General features: G+C 39.1%; 1 protein-coding gene across 18 annotated transcripts in view; it reads right to left on the bottom strand.

Annotated features, from left to right (window-relative positions):
* Window positions 1-22,899, bottom strand: part of SIPA1L1 (signal induced proliferation associated 1 like 1) — a 219,345-nt gene that overhangs the window by 5,810 nt on the left and 190,636 nt on the right. For 16 of the 18 annotated variants that reach the window (XM_054197962.1, XM_054197973.1, XM_054197972.1 and 13 more), the window contains 7 exons: window positions 20,831-20,955; window positions 17,930-18,048; window positions 14,986-15,425; window positions 8,228-8,467; window positions 6,978-7,143; window positions 3,400-3,643; window positions 229-375 (listed from right to left, as the gene is read on the bottom strand). In XM_054197962.1, the coding sequence (XP_054053937.1) occupies window positions 229-375; window positions 3,400-3,643; window positions 6,978-7,143; window positions 8,228-8,467; window positions 14,986-15,425; window positions 17,930-18,048; window positions 20,831-20,955 (1,481 nt within the window). The remainder of the gene's footprint in view (window positions 1-228; window positions 376-3,399; window positions 3,644-6,977; window positions 7,144-8,227; window positions 8,468-14,985; window positions 15,426-17,929; window positions 18,049-20,830; window positions 20,956-22,899) is intronic. The other 2 variants (XM_054197978.1, XM_054197979.1) reach the window with 2 other exon arrangements.

Genomic DNA, 22,899 nt, shown 5'->3' with positions numbered 1-22,899 from the left:
GGGATTCCAGTATGAAGAAGAAATGGTATCTGAGTATTACATACAAAGTTTTAGGCTGTTATGAACTGAGTTGCTATTTTAAATGAGCTTAAGCTTCAGACTAAGTAGAAACAGTAACAGCAAAAGCAAAAGTCAATATTAAAAACAAAACCAAAACCAACCCCCCCATTCCTTAATGAAGCATGCACAAAGACCATCTTTTCTAAGTATTATATTCTGAAAGCTTACCTTCAAAGGCTTTGGCAGCATCTACCAAGTTTGACCAGTCCAGATCAGAGGCAGAATCAGGCAATGGCATAAGACCAGGGTCTGGCATAGGCTGCCGTCTTTGCTCCTGGATATCTGTGAGGGAGCTGTCTGAAGCAGAAAACTCTCCTAGAGTAACACAGAACAAATTATGAACTTCATTAAAAAAACTCCCAAATTCCCTTCCTAATGCTAAATGCATCCCTATTTCAGATTTTTCTAGGATAGCACTTTTGGAACCAGGTCTCAGTAGAATGTTTGATCAACTGTAGCTGACCAGATACAGCATGTTACAAGCCAGTTTTCTGAAACAGTGCTCCTCACCAGGACGTTCGGCTCCCTCCTAACCTGCCTGAATCTTTGCAGCTTAGCACATCAAAAGCCAATCTCTGCCTGCCGCCAGCACTGGTACTCTTCTACCCAGCAATTTCTGCCTCTGCACAAGCTGAAAACACTTTGGAGCTCTGCAGCTTCTACGCTCCCTGGCACCTATTTGCTCCTATAAAAATACAAAAACTGTAGTTTTTTTTTCCCTCCTCTCTTTACAACCTCATAAACCAATGGGAGCAGACTTAGGCCTTCCAAGATGAATCAGAACAAGAAAACCCTTAAAATGACTTCCAAAGCATTGCACATCTCAGCAGTTTAGCGAAACCTCGTGATCTTTACTGAAAAATACTACCCACACCCACCCTTAAGTTGGTACATGGCCTGCTATGGAAAAAACACTGGCAAGCTTGAAAGAAGGGTGTAAAGGCCCTGTAATTTTTGTGCAAACTGATGCCTAGCAAAGGGAAACACCTGAATTATTGCCACTAATGAGGGAAAGATTGTGAAGCAGCAATTATCTACTTTATTTCAGTTTACTGGCCGGACAATCAAAAAATGTGCAATGCCTCATCAGTCAGCACATGTGTAAGCACAGAAGCAGCAACAACTTTCTTCCTCATGCCCTCTTGTCAGGGCGTAAAGAAAGTTTTGAAAAATTTGTAGGTGGTATTAGAACAACAGAGCTGTAGGGGTGAGAAGATGGACTGGGCACCTGGGAAGAAGCTGCAGAGAGAAGAGTATAGGAAAGAGTCCATTTGGACCACAGAGAACAGAAATACAGTGTGGTGGGCAGGATACAAGCCCATTGGAAGACAAATGCCACTAGCTGTATTGTTTATTTTTGTGTCCCCCCTCCCCAACAGTGTAATAAAAATGGAACTTCAATAACTAATATAACTTTTTAATAAATTCAGCTAAATAATATTGCTGCCTGGGAAACAATGACCAGAAATGCTACACTGCATTCACTTCTTTGCTCAAAAATCTTAAATTTTTTTTTCTCTCTCTGTGCGTACATTTGTCTGGCTCTGTACATTTTATAAATGCAAGTTCAGCTCAGTACTAACACTGAGGATTCTTGTATTATCTCCCCAGAAGAGGGCAGTTATTTGGGAAGTTCTTAACATGAAAATATTTATAATTAGTGAAGAGATACACAGAATTAGAAGAAAAAATTAACCATTTGAAAAATGTCTTGTTTTAAAAGTGTGAGTTCGATTGTTAATTAAGACAGATGAGTAAATAACATTTTTAGTTCTTTGTTTTCCCTCTTCAACACAAATGAAGGTGCTCTGGAATGGCTGTTCTTTATTACTAAGATCTTTGAATTAAAAGAATTTTGAATAGCTGGAAGCCAACAAGTACTTGTGATATTAAATAGCCAACTCTATTTAATCCTTCTCTCAGCAAAGGCAAGTGTGTGTGGGGGACAATTCAAGTGTCACTCAAATAGCTGGTCCTATAATGATGCAAGTCCTACATTTTGTAGGCAATGGAAAAATCTTATTTTGTTGACAAATGTAGAAAGCTTATGTGCTAGCAGAAGTAATTGGTTTGGTGTGGAAAAGACCATGAGAGTGAAAGGTTTTGTGGTTTTCTTTTGGAAAAATACAGGCATCTAAACAAAAAGAGACCAAGTGCTGCTTTCCACTTCTACTCAGATGGCATCATTAATTTTCTGACCCCAAGCCCTCAGAAGCCAAATCCACCAGCCAGTTAAGAAGGGTAACCAAGACTCAAAGTTATTTTAGTTCATATAAAAACCAGAAGTGAAGAGAGCTCAGTTTCCTAACTCTTATGCAAGAAAGATGTTATGCAGAAACAACAGCTCATGAAAATGTCAGGTTCAACACGGAAAACTGATGCCTGGTGATCACAGACAGATGAAAAGAATTTAAAATAGATTTCTTCAGCAGCCTTCACTGTCAAATGTATCTTGTGTATCTAAATACAGACCGTGCTTAGGACCCACTATAGTGAGTTGAATCTATTGATAGTCTTGTGTTTTCCTCTTGAAACATACTAAAACATGAATAAATCAGAGCAGATATGTACTACTTCAGCAAACATTGCAGAATCCTACACTGTGAGATCTGGCTCTATTTCTGGAAAACACATTTAGTACACATTTCGTTATGAGGTACAGCAGGAACCTGTGAAAATTCCCTTTCTCACCAACTGAGACATTCACAAGCAGCAACACACAACCTATCAGATAATCCTACTGAGACTTTTCAGTTAACTAATGGGGGAAAGCTGAGCGCCTTCTTGACAGCAGTTTACCAAGTAACTTTTTCTTGGTAGCTGTTGATGTGTGCCTAAAATAAGTAACTCGAGTCCTGTAAAATGAATAGGGTAAGGGCGTGAATTTAAGAACAGTTGGTGCAATAAAAGCAGTACGTCCGAATGTCCACTAGTATTTATCCATTTTTATATTGTTCTTTTCCTAATAGTATTTTGTTCCCATAATCCCACACTAAAGGAACCAACATCTGAAGTTGTCACTGGTGGATAACCAGGCACACATTATTTGCCCATTGGTCCAAATGACTCCTGGAAGACATGGTGAAAACTTACAGCCAATGAGGCAAATTTTTATGCTCCCTCCACAAGGTAACTGCATGACCAGTCATGTAGTCTTATACCCACTGAAGCGAGGAAAAAAAATTCCCATCCTATTTTATATTTTCAGGCATTTGACTTGACTCTCCTTATTTTAGCAAAATCAAGATGGAAGTACTAATTGCTGTAATAAACATTATCCCTTGACATGATTCACAAAGGATTCCTTTGAAAGGAAGAAAAAATGGGAAATCCACTTACCATGTAGTGATTTCATTCCCAAAGTATACGATGGTCTCCGTAACGGCAGCGACTTTGGGAGAGAAGGGTATGTGCTGGTGAATAGGACATCATTTGGCATGGCTTGGTCCAAGAGCGAGGCCCGCGAGGTGAAGAAGTGGTCCCTTTGACCACTGTAAATACTCTCATCTGACAAAGTCCTTTGCAAGGCACGCCTTGTGGTAGGAGTGCTGGGAAAGGGAGACTGACAGGACAGAGTGTGTGACTATACATTCATAAAAACAAATAAAAAGAAATGAGAAAAAAAGAAATCAATAAAGAAACTTCTGCAGTCTATGTTGAAATCACTTTTTAAAACTTTTTGTTTTTTTACATAAGAAAGTAAGTGTTAACATAGTATTTTTTTCAGAGTGGATAGGAAAAAGAAGTAAAGGAATCGGCTTTGAAGTAAATTATAACTAAATAACATATATAGGTCGTTTTTAGCCTATCTCACATTCTACTTTTTAAAAACCCTTCAAACTTCTCCTGAAGTGGAAACCTCAGGCAGCCGTATGGGTTCTAAAGCTGACGTGTAGCAGAGATAATGTTTACAGAAACAGACTGAACGCAGCATAAACCAGTGCTCTCCCTCGTGCCTGGGGGAGGCTGCCTTCCTGCAGGCAGAACACCAGCAAATGCCAACTAATCAGAAGCCTCATATTACTGAACAACTAGGAACACTCACCACCGCTTTGATTCTTCAGAAGAATTTGAATCAAAATTAACTAAATAAGTCCCATGAGTAAGAGAACTTGTGCCTTACCCCCACCATCATCCCAGCTTCCTCCATGCTCCACAAAGGAGAAAGGAATGCTGTGGTTAGCCTGGAGTTACGTACTCTGGCCAGTGACAGTGAGCTGCTATCAAAGAACACATAACCATTCCCATCAGCAGAGCCACTGATTTTCATGAAACGTGTAGCAACATAACTATCTCCAAGACATAACATTTCTTTATGGTTTCGTTGAAATCTGGTCCAGAGGCTGTCATGGAAAAATGGCAAACAGAAAGGAAGACCTCGCTGCCTTCATTTACTCTGGTGGCAAGTTTAAACAAAAAAGGAGATAATATGATTTCCAGGAAGAGCGATTAAACATTATAGAGAGTTGCCGATTTGCACATAAAAATAGTTCTTTCTTTTCAGAAAGAGGTAAACAGACGGTACTCTATTCCTGTGATCAGAATCCCACGCTATAAGGTGGGAGAAGAACATGGAGGAGGGTCTATTGGTACTGTACAGTTGAAGACAATCTGACATTTCTTTTGCCAAAATGTTACAAATTTTAATAATATTAAAAGACTGCTGCATGTTTTGGTTGTATGATTAAGGATCAGAAACAATTAAGATTACTTCCAAAAACCTGCTATCATCAAAAGACAAGGAAGGAAAGAGAAGCCATGTCCCACGCCAACTTTCTATTTCATCAAATCCTCCCTTCTGCGTTGCCTCCCGCAGGACACGACCATGACAGTATGAACCTTGCATATACAGTTAACACTAAAAAATGACAACTTCTGATACACAGCTGTCACTATGATACATTGAAAATCAAGCTGCTTTTTTTCCCTGAAATCTAAAAGCTCTATCAGCAGGTTCATGTTCTGATCCAGTGAAATCTCCCAGTACCCGTCCTGAAGTGGCAAATGAAAAGAAAGAGCTGCTACGTCGAGCAGCATTTACTCAAGGGTGGTATAGTTCACTTAGTGTTAAAGAATTAGGAGCTGGAACCACCGGTTAATATCAGACGTTGAGATTAAAAGGCTGCACAGATATGACCATCTGATGGAGTCAGAATAGAGGCAACACAATGGTGATAGAGCAGAGGGAAGAGAAAAAGAAGGGTGACTTGTCTGAGAAGACATAATGCATAAGTAGTAGGTAAGGAGATAAGCAAGGCTAGGAAGATAATAAAAAGATGCACAAGACACACAAAATCACAGCCTAGAACAAACTCTACCAGCAAACAAAGCCTTTGGCAGCCAACAGACAGGAAGGAGGATGATTTTTGGTCTTTGTACAGTGAACTAATGAAGGACATTATAATTCTTTTTCTTTTTTTTTCTTTTTTAACTGTCGAAAAAATTTATGCCATAAGAGCAACTTTTTTTGGAAGATAAATCATGCAGTGGGCAGAAATTACAGTTACTTTTAAAATGGAAAAGATTTAATTTATTCGTGTGAGAGAATGTTATTAACTTGCTGAAATTTAACAAAAGTGTAACCTGAGTTAACATACTTGTTGCAGTCACGAGGAAATAAAGATCAGGGTAAGAATTGATTCACTAACCCCCAAAGCAGAAAAACAACATACACAGACACTTCTCACAGTCTTCAGGTCACCTCTGAACAGAATGGAATTTCTTGGAATGAGAACAATCCCCTTGCTCAAAACAACGAACAGGAGACGCTCATGTTGCCCATGTCCCACTCCACTCAGAACTACCACAAACCTAAGAAAAAGGTATCTCGCCACTGGCAAGGTTTTTTTCTTTTCTCCATCCTCAAAGGTAACATCTGAAATAATCTGTGTATGGAACCTAGCACTTACAAGTTTTAACAAGCCACTTTGGGTTTTTACAAGCAAAGAAAGAAGTTGCAGCTCTCTCTTCTGCATGGTTGCTGTGGAAACCGTTTGGGCTCTAGGTGATGAGCCTGAGCTGTTAAACATTGACTATACGTGGAAACTGCAGAAAGGAAGAAGTTTTCTTCAAAATGATGGCTTTTTAAAATTAATATATGCACTTTTCTGTTATTATACACATTTTGAAACACATCAGGAAATGTTTCTAACTATATATTCTGTATAAATATTTGCTGAAGTTTAGGGAGCATTCTTGGTCCTTGCATAGTAACAGGATTAGAGGCATAAAAGTGTGCTTTTTGCAAGGAGTTTGAATACTGTCAACAAGTCATTGCCTTGTGGTGCAATCAGAGAACAATTCAAATCCGTAAGACAACACTACAGGATTTTCCATGAGCCAGAAGTCCTAAATATTCTTTGCAAGTTGACATACTAGTCTTAAATTTGCACAAAAAACTGTGATAATATTTCAGTGACTGTAATAATGGAACTGTTCTCCAAATGTATTTCTGTGGTAGGTAAGTCTGTGACAAATGGATGACCTTTTGTCTGTAATGAAAATTCAGGGAATGCCTTGCATTCTATTTTCCTGTTATGGGTGAGAATAGAAAAGATCCTATCTGAGAAACTCTTCGAGTCCAAGGCAAAGTCCAACCGAGTAAGCTCTGTATGAATGAACGCTTCAGCTTTGACTGCTTTGAAAGCACTCAGCATTTTCTACACAGAAATCTGAGCTTCATGGCTTTCAGCCTCTTCCAAATTGTGAAGCATTTGCTGTATTAGTTGATATGCCTAGGCAGCAATGAACTGAATCATCACATTCTTACAAAGTGTAGCTTTACACATTTCTATGTTGTAACAACAGAACTATGACTTGCATCAGAAGAGGACCTGTGCAATGCTCTTCAGGTATTCCCAGATTTCACTTAACTGTGACAAGAGATAGCCAGATGACAGACTCTCTCTTTAACATACCTTAAAATTCTTCTGGGACTCAGGTGTTGGGCTATCAAGATCTATCAATTTCTTCAGCTCTTCTTCAACAGTGGACTTGGATGCTCGTTTGGGTGATGCTCGTAAATCTCTTGCTGAAGCACGCAGCCGAGGGTGGGCCATTTCATTGCCATCACTCTGGTGACGTCTTAAATGAAATGGAACAGACACATTCAGGTCTCAAAGCCCTGGGGCAGGAGGCATGAATGAAACAAGAATTATAGCACCCTCAAGATTTCCAAAGAAAAAACCTAGGTAGGGGGCATGGAGGAGGGAAGGAGTTTCACTAATACAGCAGAGCCTCATCTTAATGAATACCTGTTGAAGCAATAAACTTGTTTAAAAACATCAACTAGCAATACACTTAAAGGTTATCATAATAGATTTTCCCAATAAGGGACTGAATTTATTAAAATATTGTGTATTTTGTACAAAACTAAAAAATATAAATGTCTTCAATGAGCCCAAAAGCAGCAAATCCCTAAGTTTCTTTAATCTTTTAACTAGCTTTCTATAAATGCAGTTATCACAAAGATTCACCATCTCCTTTTGACAGCCAGTTATTGGCATCATCTAGGGCTACTGTGCTTGACCCAGTAAGAGTCAAGAAGGGTTGAATAAATTACTTTGAAATGGGTTTTCTGAACCACTTGCTTTCCAAGTCATACTAGACTTAAAAGGAACAATACTTTCGCTAGTAAGCTGTTTCTCAATTTCTCTTCCGAAGGAGATGGTTGCATATTGTAACGGAGAGAGATCTTGGCTTGCTTTAAGCCAGTTAGACTGGATACTGGCAACAATCTTAACAAGGCGACATGGGAGTGCCAAAGAGCTAATGCACAGCACGCTCGGCACTACTGCATGTATGACAGGCTTAAGGAAAACTCAGGCTCTACGTTAAGAGGATTTTTAATATTTGCTCAAATAGCAATTGGAGTACCCTTTAAGAAGTCCCAAGGAAAGATAAGTTTTAATAGGACTGAAATCCATACAGCTCTCTAGAAATGATATAAAAAAAAATTTTTTTACAACTTAACAGGGAACGAGATTAGCTAACTATCAAATATTTAAGCCTAACTGCAGAACTCTAGATTACAGATTAAGTTCTACAGAAGACTAAGCGTTCGATTAAATGGACTTGAGCTCTTCTATACAGAGAAGTGTCACAGATACCAATGCTTCTTTACAATTAAAGCAAATAATCAAAAAAGAGAACCAAAAAACAGTCTTACTTTCTTGAATCCATAAACCCCACTGAGTTTATTGTCCCTTCTGGCTTTTTCCATCCGATCAGATACTTGCTAGTAGCACCCTGGCGAGGGTAGAAAGTCCTAGGACCAGATGAGGAGGAAGAGGAGGAGGAGAAAGAAGGTGCGAGCTGGGGAGAAGTAGCAGAATGAAGCTCCTCTTTAGGTGAGCTTCTGGCACTGGTGAAAACAACTGGGCTGGCAGAATGTCGTGAGCTCATGGTACTAGGAGAAAAACATAATAAAGACAAAATTTGCCTCAAATGTGTATATATGCACCTTGATTTTTAAAGCAGAACTCTGGGCACAAGATGTTACTCTTATCATAGAATCACAGAATTGTTAGGGTTGGAAGGGACCTTAAAGATCATCTAGTTCCAACCCCCCTGCCATGGGCAGGGACACCTCCCACTAGATCAAGTTGCTCAGAGACCCATCCAGCCTGGCCTTGAACACTTCCAGGGATGGGGCTTCCACCACCTCTCTGGGCAACCTGTGCCAGTGTCTCACCACCCTCATGGTGAAGAACTTCTTCCTAACATCCAGTCTGAATCGACCCATCTCTAGTTTTAATCCATTCCCTCTAGTCCTGCCATTGCCCGACATGTTAAAAAGTCCCTTCACCAGTTTCCTTGCAGGCCCCCTTAAGATACTGGTAGGCCACTATAATGTCTCCTCGGAGCCTTCTTTTTTCCAGACTGTACAAGCCCAGCTCTCTCAGTCTGTCCTCATAGCAGAGGTGCTCCAGCCCTCTGATCATCCTCGTGGCCCTTCTCTGGACACGTTCCAGCACGTCCATATCTTTCTTGTAGTAGGGGCTCCAGAATTGGATGCAGTACTCAATCATGGGTAGAGTAGCAAAATCAGTCTGCTCTTCTTAAAGGGCCTTCCACCAATGTTTCATTCAAAACATCTCACATAGTAATGAAAAATTTTGTAAGCAACTTTAAGGATGCAATATACCACCGACCCCTTGTTTCCCTTCACAAATGGGAAATCTAGGGTTCACTGTCATTAGGCACCTTAAAAATAACACAAGAGATTGTAGCTGAATTAGCAAAAAGAACCCAAGTCCAATTTGTTGCTGGAATTCCTGGCTGTGGAAGAAAACATATTCTGAAGGAACTTAAGCAACAGGAAACATCTCTTTAAGACCCCAGAACAAACCAAAGAAGAAACCCACACATCTTTCAAAAGAGGGCTTCCTGGATTTTGACTGGAAAGCAGTTACCATTTGAAAAAAAACCAAAAAAACCAAAAAACCAAAAAAAAAAGACTCTTAAATTGAGAAGTCTGAGCAGGCCTCTAACATATATCACAATTCGTCTAGACAGAAAAAAGAGTTGGGCTGACCAAGTGCAGGTTATTGTTGGAAGATGGAGTGTGGCTTTAGATGGGAGCTACTCTTCAGTTATGCTGATATTCAAAACTGACGCATCTTGCATAACACCAGGAGCACTAGGGCTTAAGACAATATTTACTATAACAACCTTAAAAGGTCAGGCATTTCTTAGTAGAGCTATAGGAAAACTTTGTGTACTGCCTTATTACTGAAATAGCATTTTATATTTGGAGACCAGTTTTCTATCAGCTCTCTATACAACTTAGCCACATTTTCATCCCCATATCCAACACTGCAAGGAAGGAATTTGAAACAGATGGCCCCGCGGTAAAGAACGGTTTCTGACTGAGAAATAAAAATTAGCTGGAAGGCTGAATAAAGTCATTTTTCTTTCTTAGCTTAACCGAAAATTCTTCCCCACTCTTTTCATATCTTGATTAAACAATGCTTTTTCACATCTCTCTCTCTTACTGAAACACAAAAAAGAATTTAAGGTTAAATTTATGTTGCTACCTGGGAAAATAGTCTCACCTACATTTAGCCTTATAGCAGTCAGTTATCTAATCTATGCCACTAGTCTGGCTCCTGCTGTAGTCAATAGAGAAATATCCTTAGGAGGTGATTCTCCTCATCTAAAATTAGGTGTCTCAGATACACAGGAAGAATTAATGCTTTGGAATTACTCCTCACTCTCTATTGACAACAGATGGCGTCTAAAAAGTCACCTTTAACTACGTTTCATTTTCATATGGCTCAAGTTAAGCACCATGAGTCCCAACAGTAAAGTGCTGTGGATTTAATGAGGAGTCCCAGTGGACTGTGGTCTCCCCACCTCAAACAGCACCGGCTGCTGCAGCCCACGCTCCCATCTAATGTACATGGAGGTGGCTGGGAAGTCCCTCACATCAGGGGCAAGATGCATCTCCCCATACGTATGCAGATCAAATGACAATAATACAGATTTTGTATCATAGAATTATTTTTTTTTTCTTCCCTCCATCTGTACATTTGAAAGGCCTATACAAAAGGTGGCAGATCGGGAAAATATAGGAAGAGATTTTCCTGTCTATCAAGCCCATGTATTTGGCGCTGCACATCACAACACTCGTAACGGATATAAGTAAACATAATTTATGGCAAGAAAGCAGAGAAAAATAAGAGCTAGGGGGAGAGGCAGTAAATTTCTCTTCATTCCCCCTTCTCCCTTCTTTTTCAATACCAAAAGAAAACTCCTACACATGCTGAGTAAACCAGCCCATCTGTGAGGCATCACCACCACAAAATTAAACTGCCAAGATTTAGGGAAGATGCACGTTGTTGAAGAAAATGTATGGGGCTTTTCTTTATTTTCTTTTTCATTTTTGCCCCCTTCTAAATACACTCAAGAAGTGGAGCAGTCTTTTGCTTCAGTGTAAGAAACGCGAAGTTCTGATCTTGTTTCAGAATTCTTTAACCTATCTGGCAGTTCTCAAGGAAGTGCTAGTTATGAGAAAACATTTCATGATAAAAACCACCAACAACTAGACAGGACGGTAGTGTTGATCCTTAAATATTACTAGGCAAACAGGGTAAAAAATGATGTTCAGTATGCTCTACATAAAACCTATATATAAAACACATATGTATATATTAAAATAATTATAACACATAATTAGATATAATATTGTGTATACACATTGTGTATTTTAAGTATTATTATTTTAATATTTGTTATAATATGTATCATATAATAGATGCCAAGAGCAGCCCAGCAAATAAGCAAGAAAATTAGCATACAGTTTTAAATACACTTTTCTTTAAAGTGCATTGCATGTTTTGAGCTGTGGTTTTCCAATATAGTATTTTGGGAGGATGCTCTGCTTCAGGAACTATGCACAGACCTGTGGATACGACTGAAGCTTTCCACCCTACAAGTAAAGACAGGCAGGGCAATGGGACACCGCCACACCTGTTAACTGAGAGCGTATCTGGAGAGCGAAAGGCTTTAGATAAAGTCTAGAAAAACTAAATCGGAGCTGGAGCACTGTAGTAGTAATGGGAAGTTATTAAGAGTCTTCGACACCAGGAAGCATGCAGAGGAGTCCCCACGCTGTAACAGACACCTGGATTAGCTTGATTATTTCTGGAAGAAATTCAGTCCTCAGTCTCAGGACACAGAGATAGCCACTGTTGGTCCCCCACCTCCCCATCTCAATTATCGAGACATCAAGGATTAAGGAAAAATCCAAAAACTACATGACAATCTGCAAGAATTGCAGATGAGCCATTCATAAAAGTATTCTACAATCATGAAATAATATTTTAAGTATCTTAAAATTATTAGAAGTAATGAAAAAGATACTTGTTTAGAAATAGTCATGATTTTCCTTTTAGTTTGGTAAGAGGACCATAAGAAGTCATGTAGTTTAGGTGGAAATGAAAGTTTGATTTAATTTTTTTTCCTAGGGAATTCATGCCATCAGCGCATATGGCTTCATTTAATGACATTCAGCTATAATGATTCTGTATAATTACTGGCCTACATAATGCAATTCTCCTGGGATGCTATGAGAAATCTGCACAATCATCAGGAAGGACTTTGGGAATGGGGGTGGAGAAGAAAAATAAAACCCAGCCAGAAGCTCTGCTGTAAAAGTTAATCACTATAATTTACATTTTGCCACCAATTCTCAGGTACAAGTTCTTTTATGCACCATCAAATGATCTGAACGCTAATTATCGCTCCTGTCTTCTACAGACACAAACACTCTAATTTGTGGTTATTTTCTTTTCTTTTGTCACCGAGTTCTTTTTAGGGCCAAATTCCTTTTCTTCTTGCTCAGAAATTCGACTCTAAAGACATTACAGACATTCTGGCATCCACAGGCAAAAGGTAAAGAAGCGAGAAGCAACAACGGATAACAATTTAGAAACTGATAGAGAAACACACCAATTAAGCTGTTCATTTCTCACGAAAAGTAGTCAGTTCAGAATCATCCTTTAGCCTCCCCTCCTTCACCTCCCTGATGCAGGCAGCTGTGGTTACATTTTGGAAGTGCCAGTTCAACAAGCCTCCAGCTCCAAGCTGTTGTGCCTCCATAGAAAGAGCTATGGGAGAGCTGGGAGCAAACAGCTGGAGCCAGGGTCTCCTCAGGCCCGCACTGCTGTTCAGCGCGCAACCACCAACAGAGGATGTCATGAGAAACAAAATGAAAGCTTTTTTAGCCCAGACTGTGCCTTTGCTTTATTGTGAGGCATGAAACACATGTTCTAGTTTTCAAAAATAAGAAATAATAAAGAAGGAACACAAGTCAATCTGTTTTTTTCTCCACCAAAATAAATGATGTGGGTGCAAGGATCACAGTATTTCTCAAGTATCATGCCCTTACATGTGTTCTACAAATTGCTACTACTCCTCTTTCCAAAGAGCTGTGTTCTTAACATCTGATTTTTAAATGGAACTGGAAAAAAGAACCCAATGCTTTTCTCTAGCATAAAGCCTGGGGAACCTTTATCTGGAAATTTCAGTAACAGCCCCCCAAAACCACTAGAGAATCATTTCAGTATCATCACATAAATTAGTCCAAATCAACCAGAGAAAATACCATGTTTGGAGACACAATGCTATCATATAATCAACAATGAGACAGCATCCTGGACTTAAGTTTGCAATCAAATTGAAAAGTATATCCATGGAAGACAAAGATGAGAGCTGTCAGGGTATGCCTGCCCTGCAAAGACAGGTTTCTATTAAATTTTCTCAGCTTTTCTACTGAACTAACCCTATTGGGTGTCCAGAGAAGAGGAAACCAGAACCTCAGATGTACAAAGATGCCATTAGGCACACCTTTACAATAAAGCTTCCAAGAGTTACATGTACATTTTCCAGGCTTCTTTAAGTCACTTCTGAAAAAATCCTTCCAAATGGAAATGCTACTAACAACTTTATTACAATCAGCATTTTGTACAAGAATCTCACATTTAACGCTACTGCTAGTTACATTCAGACAAGTATCACAGGGCACATGGCAAATTCTAATGAACGTTAAAAAAATGCATATAAACATACTTGTCTTAAAATTAAAGGTATAAAACTGTAGATGACCACCATATAGATTTTTACCTTCAAAAAAGGGGCACATGCTAACATTGCCCAAAATCTAAGTAAATCCCTCCGCATAGTTTTTTCTACAGACTTGCTCAAGTCCTTCATGCAAGCACAGCTACTGGAAACACCAGTCTCAAAGACCTGGCTGGGATTTATACCAACTGAACATGAGCTCTAGTGCTAAAAATGGCCAACCACAAGAGGCAGAAAAACAGAGCAGGACCAGCATTGATAGACTGTTTAGTCAAAATTACCATGACAAAGTACATGGAGACCGTTCACTGCATTAGAGTCTCTATGACAACCCCCTATTTGCAGCTACTGTATGAGGAGTTGTTAAAACTGTCTGATAAACATCTAGCCTTGTATGAACGTAGCTTTGCTCGAAACAATTAACAAAAATTGCTTCAGACTTACAGCCTGTAGGTATTTTAGCTGCACACTCAAAACAGATGTGCCTTAAAAATAAAAGTGCAACACGCAGGCTCTGCAAGGCCAACAAATTATGATGATCACACATCTTCCTTGAAAGACCCGTGGTTTTTTCTTGTTGCTAATGTGATACAATATGAGTATTTTTCAAAAAGCGCACTGAATACTTCTTGGGAAATGGGTTAGGAAAATGGTCTAAAATATTTTCTGCCTCTTGCAGCTCTGATTAAATTGTAAAGTGTGTATCTTCCATCTGAGGTGTTCAAGCACATTATACATGTACTTGATATTGCCAATTTTACAAGTGGCAAAACTGAGGGAGAAAGGGAAGGTGACTGCAATGTGTCATACCAACAAGCTTGCAGCAGAATGAGATTAAAATCTACACGCTAGGACTTCCAAGCAACTTGCTCTCAGCCTTGATCATACTGACTGCAGGCAGATTTCTAAACAAAGACTGGGGAAAAAAATGCAAAACATCTGAAACGCATACTGAAAAAGAACCTCATATTAAACACACACATATTAAATATTATGTTCATTAATAAAATGAACTCATCTCCTTTCTGATCCATATATGAACCGCAGTTTTTGCAATATATTCCTTATAAACACATCAGACTTGTCTGTCTTATGTTAGTTTAGTAGCAGCAGTATGGAATATGCTCTCAAAGACATTCTTTATTGTCATAAGCAGTAGCAGATGCGAAGACTAAAGGTGGTCTTAATTTTCAAGCATTCTGCACAGCGAGATCTTTCAAAACACTGGTTAGCATAAGTAGAAACCTCTGTTCAACATCAGTTTCTCACTGTTGATAGGCTAGAGAGTGAGAATGGGAAAACGAGTGCGGAGGGTTCAATCTCATAAGAGGTGAAAATTACCTTGTATGCGAGACGGCATCACTAAGACTATAAGCACTATTCTCCCTCGTTAGAGGATTGGAGGCTGGTTGACTCTTGCTGTGAATATCCAGACTCAGTGAAGACTCGGTCTTTCGGTCTATGTGGCTCTCTTTTTCCAGTGTCCTGTCTGCAATGGAGACCACTTCGCTGGAGCTGTGCCACAGGGGTGCCACCTTCTCCTTTGTTAGCCCCGTACGGGGAGATGTTGCTGCTCCCAGGGAGGCAGTGCTGCCATGGCTAGGTCCGTAAGAAGTGGTATCTATGCCACTGTCGGCTGAAGTCCCTTGAAGGTAGTTGTAGCTGTTCAGCTCTGACTCGGTGCGCTCTCCGCTGTCGTACCATTTCTCATCACTGTGAGCACTGGAGGCATTGCTGGAGAGAGTATTGCTGCTGGAATGGCTGGAGTAGTGGCTGTCAGACTACAGAAGCAACAACAATCAGAAAAACCCAACACTTGTAGGTTTATTTCAGAATTACGGCAATAAAAAAGAAAAGGAAATAAACGATTACAGAAGTCACCACTGCACAAAAGGAGCTCTTCTACCCTTGAGGTATTGGATAGGTACATTGACGAGAGTAATAAACTCTAAAAATTTCTTTCCGACACAATGCATGTGCTCTGTTCTGGGTGCACATAAAAAAAAAAAATCTTTCATATGGATATAGAAGCCATGTCTTAAGTATTCAGGGAAAGCCTGAGTTGTTTGTATTTTGTCTTTACATTATTCTGCTCAGCCCAGTCCAATGAAATTGGCTGAACTGTGTAGACTTTGCCTTTGTTTATAACCACTATAATTAAAAATATTCTGATTTTAAGAATCCAATGTTTTATAACATGAAACATAACTAATCCACAGAAAGCGCACATGTTATTTTAATAATCCAATTACCTATCAAAAGGTTAAAGCAGGGCAAAATAACCACTGCTCTTCTCACCCCTTTGTAGTAGGGTGTATTTCCTCCTTAGCAGGAGCGTTCTTTGCAAATGACCACTGAAATGCCGTTTAACTAATCTGAAATGGTTTTCCAAAAGGCAAAATTGCAAGAAAGGAAGCTTTAATGCAGTGCTTTGAAGTTGTCCCACCAGCGCATGCCAGCGTCTGGCTGGTTTGTGTGTTCTGTCCTCGGTTACAGACAGCTGTTATGAAGAAACCGGAAGCCCTCAATTCCATAGTGGACACCGGTGGAATATCCCATTATAGGAAGAATGTCTTGCCATACACTCATCATTGCTTAGTAGCTCACCTCCCTTTGGGCTATTTATATCCATCTGAATTCCTTAATTTTAGTTTCCATCTACAGAATTTATCTACGCTCTGATCGCCTATATAATCAGAACCAGAGCAGTTTTTTCATAGACAGTGGCCTTGTTTGGTGACCAGATGGCCCAGGAATAAGGGGAGGGATGGAAAGGAGACTTAGAACCACCTTTCCTATTTGTCTGCCCCTGGAGTTTTACTGAACAGGCACAGGCAGAGATCCCAGCCAAGTATAAAAGATCAGATAGTTTCTGTTTTCACTGGAAAAGAGGGAAAACAGACAGTGGATGTACAGTGGACAGAGAGCAAGAAGTTTCAGCATTTGCATTTCTTATTATACTAAAGAAAGAACTGACAGAAAAACAGGCGGAATATTAAGCTGACCTGGACTTATAGTTATCTGCAATTAAAGTTAGTGCTCTTCATTACGAACTGCATCACTCCCCCCCATCCATCTGTCCACATAATAAAGACTTTAACAATGACTAAATGAGAAGAACGCAAGCATTAATAATCCCAGCACTGCACTTTGCACGCAAGCTAATGAGTTATGTATGACATCATTATACGGTCAAATACATTTCATGGAAAACAGGACAATCTAAATATAAAAACTAGTTTGTGCTCCTAAAAATACGAAGACAGGTGTGGTGGTGTCGGGATTTTTTGGGGTGTGTGCGTGTGGTTTGTGTTTCTTTTTTCTTTTTTAATAAATAATAAAGATGTGTTGTTATGAATTAATATCCTAAAAGCAACACTGCCAACTGTATTGAAAGAAGAATGCTGGTAAGCAGGAGCAAGTAACAGGAACCAATTAAAGACTTTCTCACACCTAAATAAATGCAACTAATACTTTCAGCATAATCATGCAACACAACTCTGTATTTTAGCTGACTGTACAAATAAATAAAAAAACACAAGTGATGCAGCTTTTTAGGTAATTTAAAGGGTGGGGGTTTTGAGTCTAGTGACTTAAATAATCTTCGAGACATTTTGAATTTATGACCATTACTGCATTTATCTATCTCTCCGTTTGTAAATCAGGAAGCGACAGTCTCCAAAAGGTGTAAATATCTAACTCTGCAAAGACAGAAAAGCAGAATTTACCACTTAGCCACTAAACAGAAATAAAACAAGAAAGACTTTTTTCCAGCAGGATTCCAGCAGACTTTTCAGACAAAGTCTTCCAACACTGTGCAAGGTAGGTTATGGAAATGAAGTTGCACGAGATGAGGAAAGTGGAGAAAATACAAAACCAAAAGCAAGATCACTATTCTGTTCTAAAGCAGCAGCTTTCCGAGTCTTGCATTAAGAAATATATTAGTAAACTTTAAGTCTCACATGTGAGGCCTAGGAATAGTTCTGCAAACTCCCACAAATCCTCTACTTATCACAAGACAACAGACAAGACATTGCTGTTCAACTGGCAACAAAACTTTTATTAACTAATAAATATTTCAGTAGGCTGTGCTTAGCTTCTGTAGGATTCAGAAAATAACAGGTCTGCTCTACTCCTTCCTCCATGTTCTAGTAAGGAACAGGGCTTGAGGATGTTTTTTCTTTCTTAACTGACACTCTAAATATAACTTTGAACAACACTTTTGGTATCAAGAGCTTATGAAGCATTGAAACATTAAATTAATTCCTTTTTTAGGGTAACTTACATGACCCTGCTTATTTGGAGACAAGTGAACCACAGGATCCTGTCTCATCAGTCTTCCGCTGGGGCTTTCTCTGAAGGATGGCAGTACTTTTGATACCGCTGGGAGATGGCACGTTGGTTCTGCAATACAGCACACAACGATGTACTGAAGGGCACACGCAGTGCAACAAGCTAAGAAAATGCGTAACCTAATTTTACACTGCATTTTTTCCCAAGACTACCATTAGCCAAAAAACTTTGGATACCTAATACAAAATTCATTCCAAATTAAAAAAAAAAACAAACATATTACAACAAGACAGGTGAGTAAGTGAGGGCCCAATTCCTGCCTGGCGTAAATCATTAAGACTTCATGAAAAACCAGCAGCCACCGCCCTGGCTTTTGTTAGAACAACCTGAATGGTACCATGCCCCCATTGTCCAACAGCACTGTATCAGAGCATTAAAACAGCAGAATATTCATTTTTCACAGTGTATTGACATTGTATCTCTACATGCACGTTGCTTGTGGACAAGAGATTAAAAAAACCTGAAGATCCACATTTCCTTAAATTGTATTCTATGCAAGGCAGGACAATAGCGAAAGTCTACAGTGATCACATTTTCTCCACAACTAGTACACATATTTCCTGTCAAAGTTAAGGTGAGTTAAATAAACACTTTCTAACTGAAGAGATAGCAAAAATCTGTTGAAATCACAATATTCCCTTAAAAATTGATGGCTGTGAATGTGGAAACTGCATAGATGTACAAAAGGAATATTTATTAAACTAAACCTGATGAAAGTGTATGGAATTCTTATCGCTGTCTTACATGGACGCTCAGAGGAGTGCTCTTTGACAGTTAAACTTATTTTTTCCCAGGAGATAACTATGGAGGTCTAGAGCGTATTCAGACACAGCCCATCAGGCAGGTAAGTGCCTTCTCAGAGCCCAAGGTCAGTATTTTAAAGAGCCTCTCTGAGTTGTGACTTTTTATATGTATCTTCTCTCCTGTGGTTATGCAATATTCCGCACTGCTAAAAACACTGATTTTTAAATAGAATATGTGCGTATGAACATCAAGTACTTAAGAATATGCATGGAAATTAGCAGTGCTTTCCCCAACGCAACTACAGTTCAGTTTGTTCTCCTTGATCTGCAGCATTACTAGCTTTTTAAAAAAACAAATTAATATTTTTTTAATATTAAAAAAAATATAAAAAAAATTAAAACTTGATTCCCCCGGCAAGTGGTAGCAAGCAGTGTTGGTGCACAGAGAACAAAGGTCTTCTGTAGCTAAGAATGGACGACAAAGGAGTGAGTGTGGGGATTCACTGCACCTGATGCCTTATTTACCTTGAGACAGATTATCCCAAGTGGAAATGTGCTTATTTGGCAAAGAACCAAACTTTCACCTAGATTCACCAGACTGGCAATAAAGTCTCCAGTTAGAGATGCAGCTTCCAACTGCGACTCTATGAATGCAGGACAATACACAAGAGATAAAATAAAGGGATTATGTGTCAGTATGCATTTCTCAGCCTTTGCCAAATGCCAGAGCCATCGCTTCTACCACACAATTTTTCCTGTTCTTTCCTGTTTATTTATTTATTTATTTTGCTAATACGGTGACACCTGACATTGTACAACAGAACTTGCTGGCAGCTCCACGCAGTGCCAGCATCAACACCCAACTGTTGGTCTGCAAAAGTAATGCTGAGCAAAAGATCAGTTTTACATGCATCGTTACCATCACAACAGTATCAAAACATATGCGATTAAAAATCATTCTGTCAAAATCAGAACTGCAGATGAGTATAATCACAGCTTTTCAGTGAGAGGTATGGGGGGGAGTTGTGAGGGAGGGACTGACAGATGGCTCCAATAACAAGGCACAGCTCACTGAGGCTGTGAAGGTATGTGAACAAAGCACATCTCCGGGGCTTGAGGCTGCCATTTGCCTTAAACTCCTGCTGATCTCACTGAACCTTATTCTGTGTTCAACTCTAGTCCATTTATATGGAACAAAAGCTGTGATGCAGTAAAATGATGCTCTATGTGTACAATAGAAAAATTATCGAATTGTTTAATCTATGGTAACAAAGTTAGAAAAAACCAATGTAGCAATCTTGACCACGGTCATCATGTTGGATCAATGTTGTTTGTAGACAGGACATTTCATGGGTGTCATCTCATCGGTATCCACTCAAGTCAAGTCATAGCTGTAGCAAAAGGTCTATGTGCAGAAACTTCAAATGAAGGCTTAACAATGCAAATTCTCAGTACCCAGCTGTTTTATGTAGTTAATATGTTCCCTCAGCTGACAGCTTAATTGCCAACTGCAATGAAAATGTATACACTGGCGGAAGGCGATTACCAAGCTATAGATTTACTTCACTATTTAAACTTTAATTGCATTTTTTACATTTTTGTACATGGTATTTTTATAGCTTCAATGATCAAACAATCAATTTGCATTTATATAGCACCATTTGAAAGGGTGCATCACAAACGCTTCAGACAAACTAAACAAAAATTAAACTAAGCCAAGCCACTCGGGAGAGTAGGTGAGGTCAAACAAGTCCTCAACCAGCAAGACAAATTAGTAAGTGTGCCTACCCAACCTCTTCTAAACAGACAGAGTGTTTCAGGGTAAGAGCATTAAGGTAGATTTAGTTCTGCAATCAAATGAAGAACTGAAATCAGTTCTTTCTCAGGTGATGCTCATAGATCTCAAGGAAACAGACTGGAGAAGCTAGTATATGCTCCAGACCTAATTATTCATCCTGATGAACAAGGTTAACTTTCAAAGACACTGAAAACACGGTGCTTAAGAGGGTTTTCTCTCTGCATGGAGAGATATTGCCAAAGTCACCTTGTGGTTAGCACCACTTGCTCATTGTAAAGAATTAATTACCTACCCATCTGGTCAGCGATACTGTCCTCACTTCTTTGCCAGCTGGGTGTGGATTTGCCGCTACCACCTGTATCGGATTGCGTGTTCTGCCTGTCAATGGAAGCAGGGGATCTACGGCTAATTCCAAACCTGTTGTGACATCCCAAAAAACAAAGCAGTGAGGGATTTATAATGCTTTTCCATTTAATTTTTGTGCCAACTCTCAGGACCCATTTAGCACCCTTAATGTATAAGATTACAGTACACAATTTATTGAGCACCTTTGATCAAGAACATCTGGTTACGGTGCATAGCATTAAAAAAACCACACCAAAACAACAGACCAAAACATCCAGAAATAAAATTATTAGTCTTCATTTACATAGATGTTTACATGGAGAGGTAACCAGACCGTTACACGGTTACAGAAAATTGACCACAATGAGTAAAACTTAAAAGTTTGGATAAAAGCCACATATGGAAATGAGGTGTGTTTATTGGGAAAAGATATCAAGAATGGATCCTTTTAACTGGGAAGGCACTACCTCGAACTAGTCAACGTGAGCATCAGAAAGTTTGTTGGGACAATCCCGTGGATCTCAGCCACTTTCCTGGGTTCTAAGCAAAAGACTAGTAAGGTCATACCTAGGTGACGCAGACATATATACAAACAATATAGGTTCATTTGGCACTGCCAGATATTTTAAATAAGTGTTTATAAAATTGACTGTATTAGTTCTGGATTCCCAAAACCCGGGGGTTATATATTCTGTAAATTATTAAGTTATTTTACCATAAAATAATTTGAGTTGGTTATTGTAAACTAAATACAGTTGTAGGAAAGCAGTGAGACAAGTACACCTACTGCTGTAGAAGAAAGCATACAGAGCAAAAGGAAAACTGCGTTCAATGGACTTTGTTTGCAAATCCTGCTGGATTAGTCAGATGGATTTTGGAAAGTTCAATGAAGATACAGTAAACTCAAGGAGAACGATCTAATGACAAAGGACACACACAGTGCCCCTGTGCCATACCTGTCTACATGCCCTATATGCCTAAAAGCCTGTAAGAATTAAATCTATAATTCTGTATTGCATAAAAATCACTTACAAGTCTATATGAATTATAACTGAGTTCAGAATTAGCAGATCAATCATTAAGAATTTGTCAAGAATAATGCATTTCCGAGGTGCTTTTTTTTTTTTGTACCAGACATACCCTGAAGGCAAAACAATTCCCAAAACTCTACATGCACAGAGTAACACCCAAAAGAATTACGAGCCGATATATTCTATATATATCAAGCAGTTTCTCTATCTCAAAGTGGCTAACGTAATAACAGAAAATAAAATACTCAAACTGTGCTTTCTACTCACTCAACTCGCTACAGACTGCCCCACACGACCTCCAATGTCGAACGGACATCTGCCAAACTGCCAGAACAAGTTCAATGCGGTTGTGCCATTTGAAAGGTCATGTACTTGTTAACTCAGACGAACCCACCAAAGAAACATCGTATGACTCAGAACAACAACATCTCACTCCCACCCCTAAAGACAAGCAGCTGGAACATGCCTGTACATGCAGCACAGCTCCAAAATGCCACATTTTGAAATTCGGGCCTTCTAAATTTTAACCAAACATGACCCTACTTCCCCTTTTTGTTCACCACTCCCTGGTACAGTCAACATACGGTTTGATGAATAAAAAAAAGTGAAGAAAACCTGGGTATATTTGCCTTCTGAATGCAAACAATTTACACTGAAATTGCATGAAGTGAGTAATGCTTTTCCTTTTCTATTCACACGGACTAGCTAGGATTTCACTTAATCAAATACCTAAATCAAACACGATGAATTTGATACCAATTCGACAGGTACATAAAAAGTCCAAACACAACATTTCAAAAGCTGATTGAATCTTTAAACACTGATCTGAGGTAGTTTTCAAACTTTAGGACTTGTATTTTGGGAAGAATATCTTTTCAGGATAAAATAACTAGAAGTTGGTATCTAAAAGAAATAGCCCAAACCCCAAGAAACCTTGGTGTTATGAAATCGTGCTGCACCAATATTTTACTTTCTAAGCATTGTC

The sequence above is a fragment of the Rissa tridactyla genome, chromosome 4 (assembly GCF_028500815.1).
Source record: "Rissa tridactyla isolate bRisTri1 chromosome 4, bRisTri1.patW.cur.20221130, whole genome shotgun sequence".
NCBI lineage: Eukaryota > Metazoa > Chordata > Aves > Charadriiformes > Laridae > Rissa > Rissa tridactyla.
Note: the sequence above shows the minus strand (reverse complement) of the source record. Positions and strands in the feature narration are given on the sequence as shown.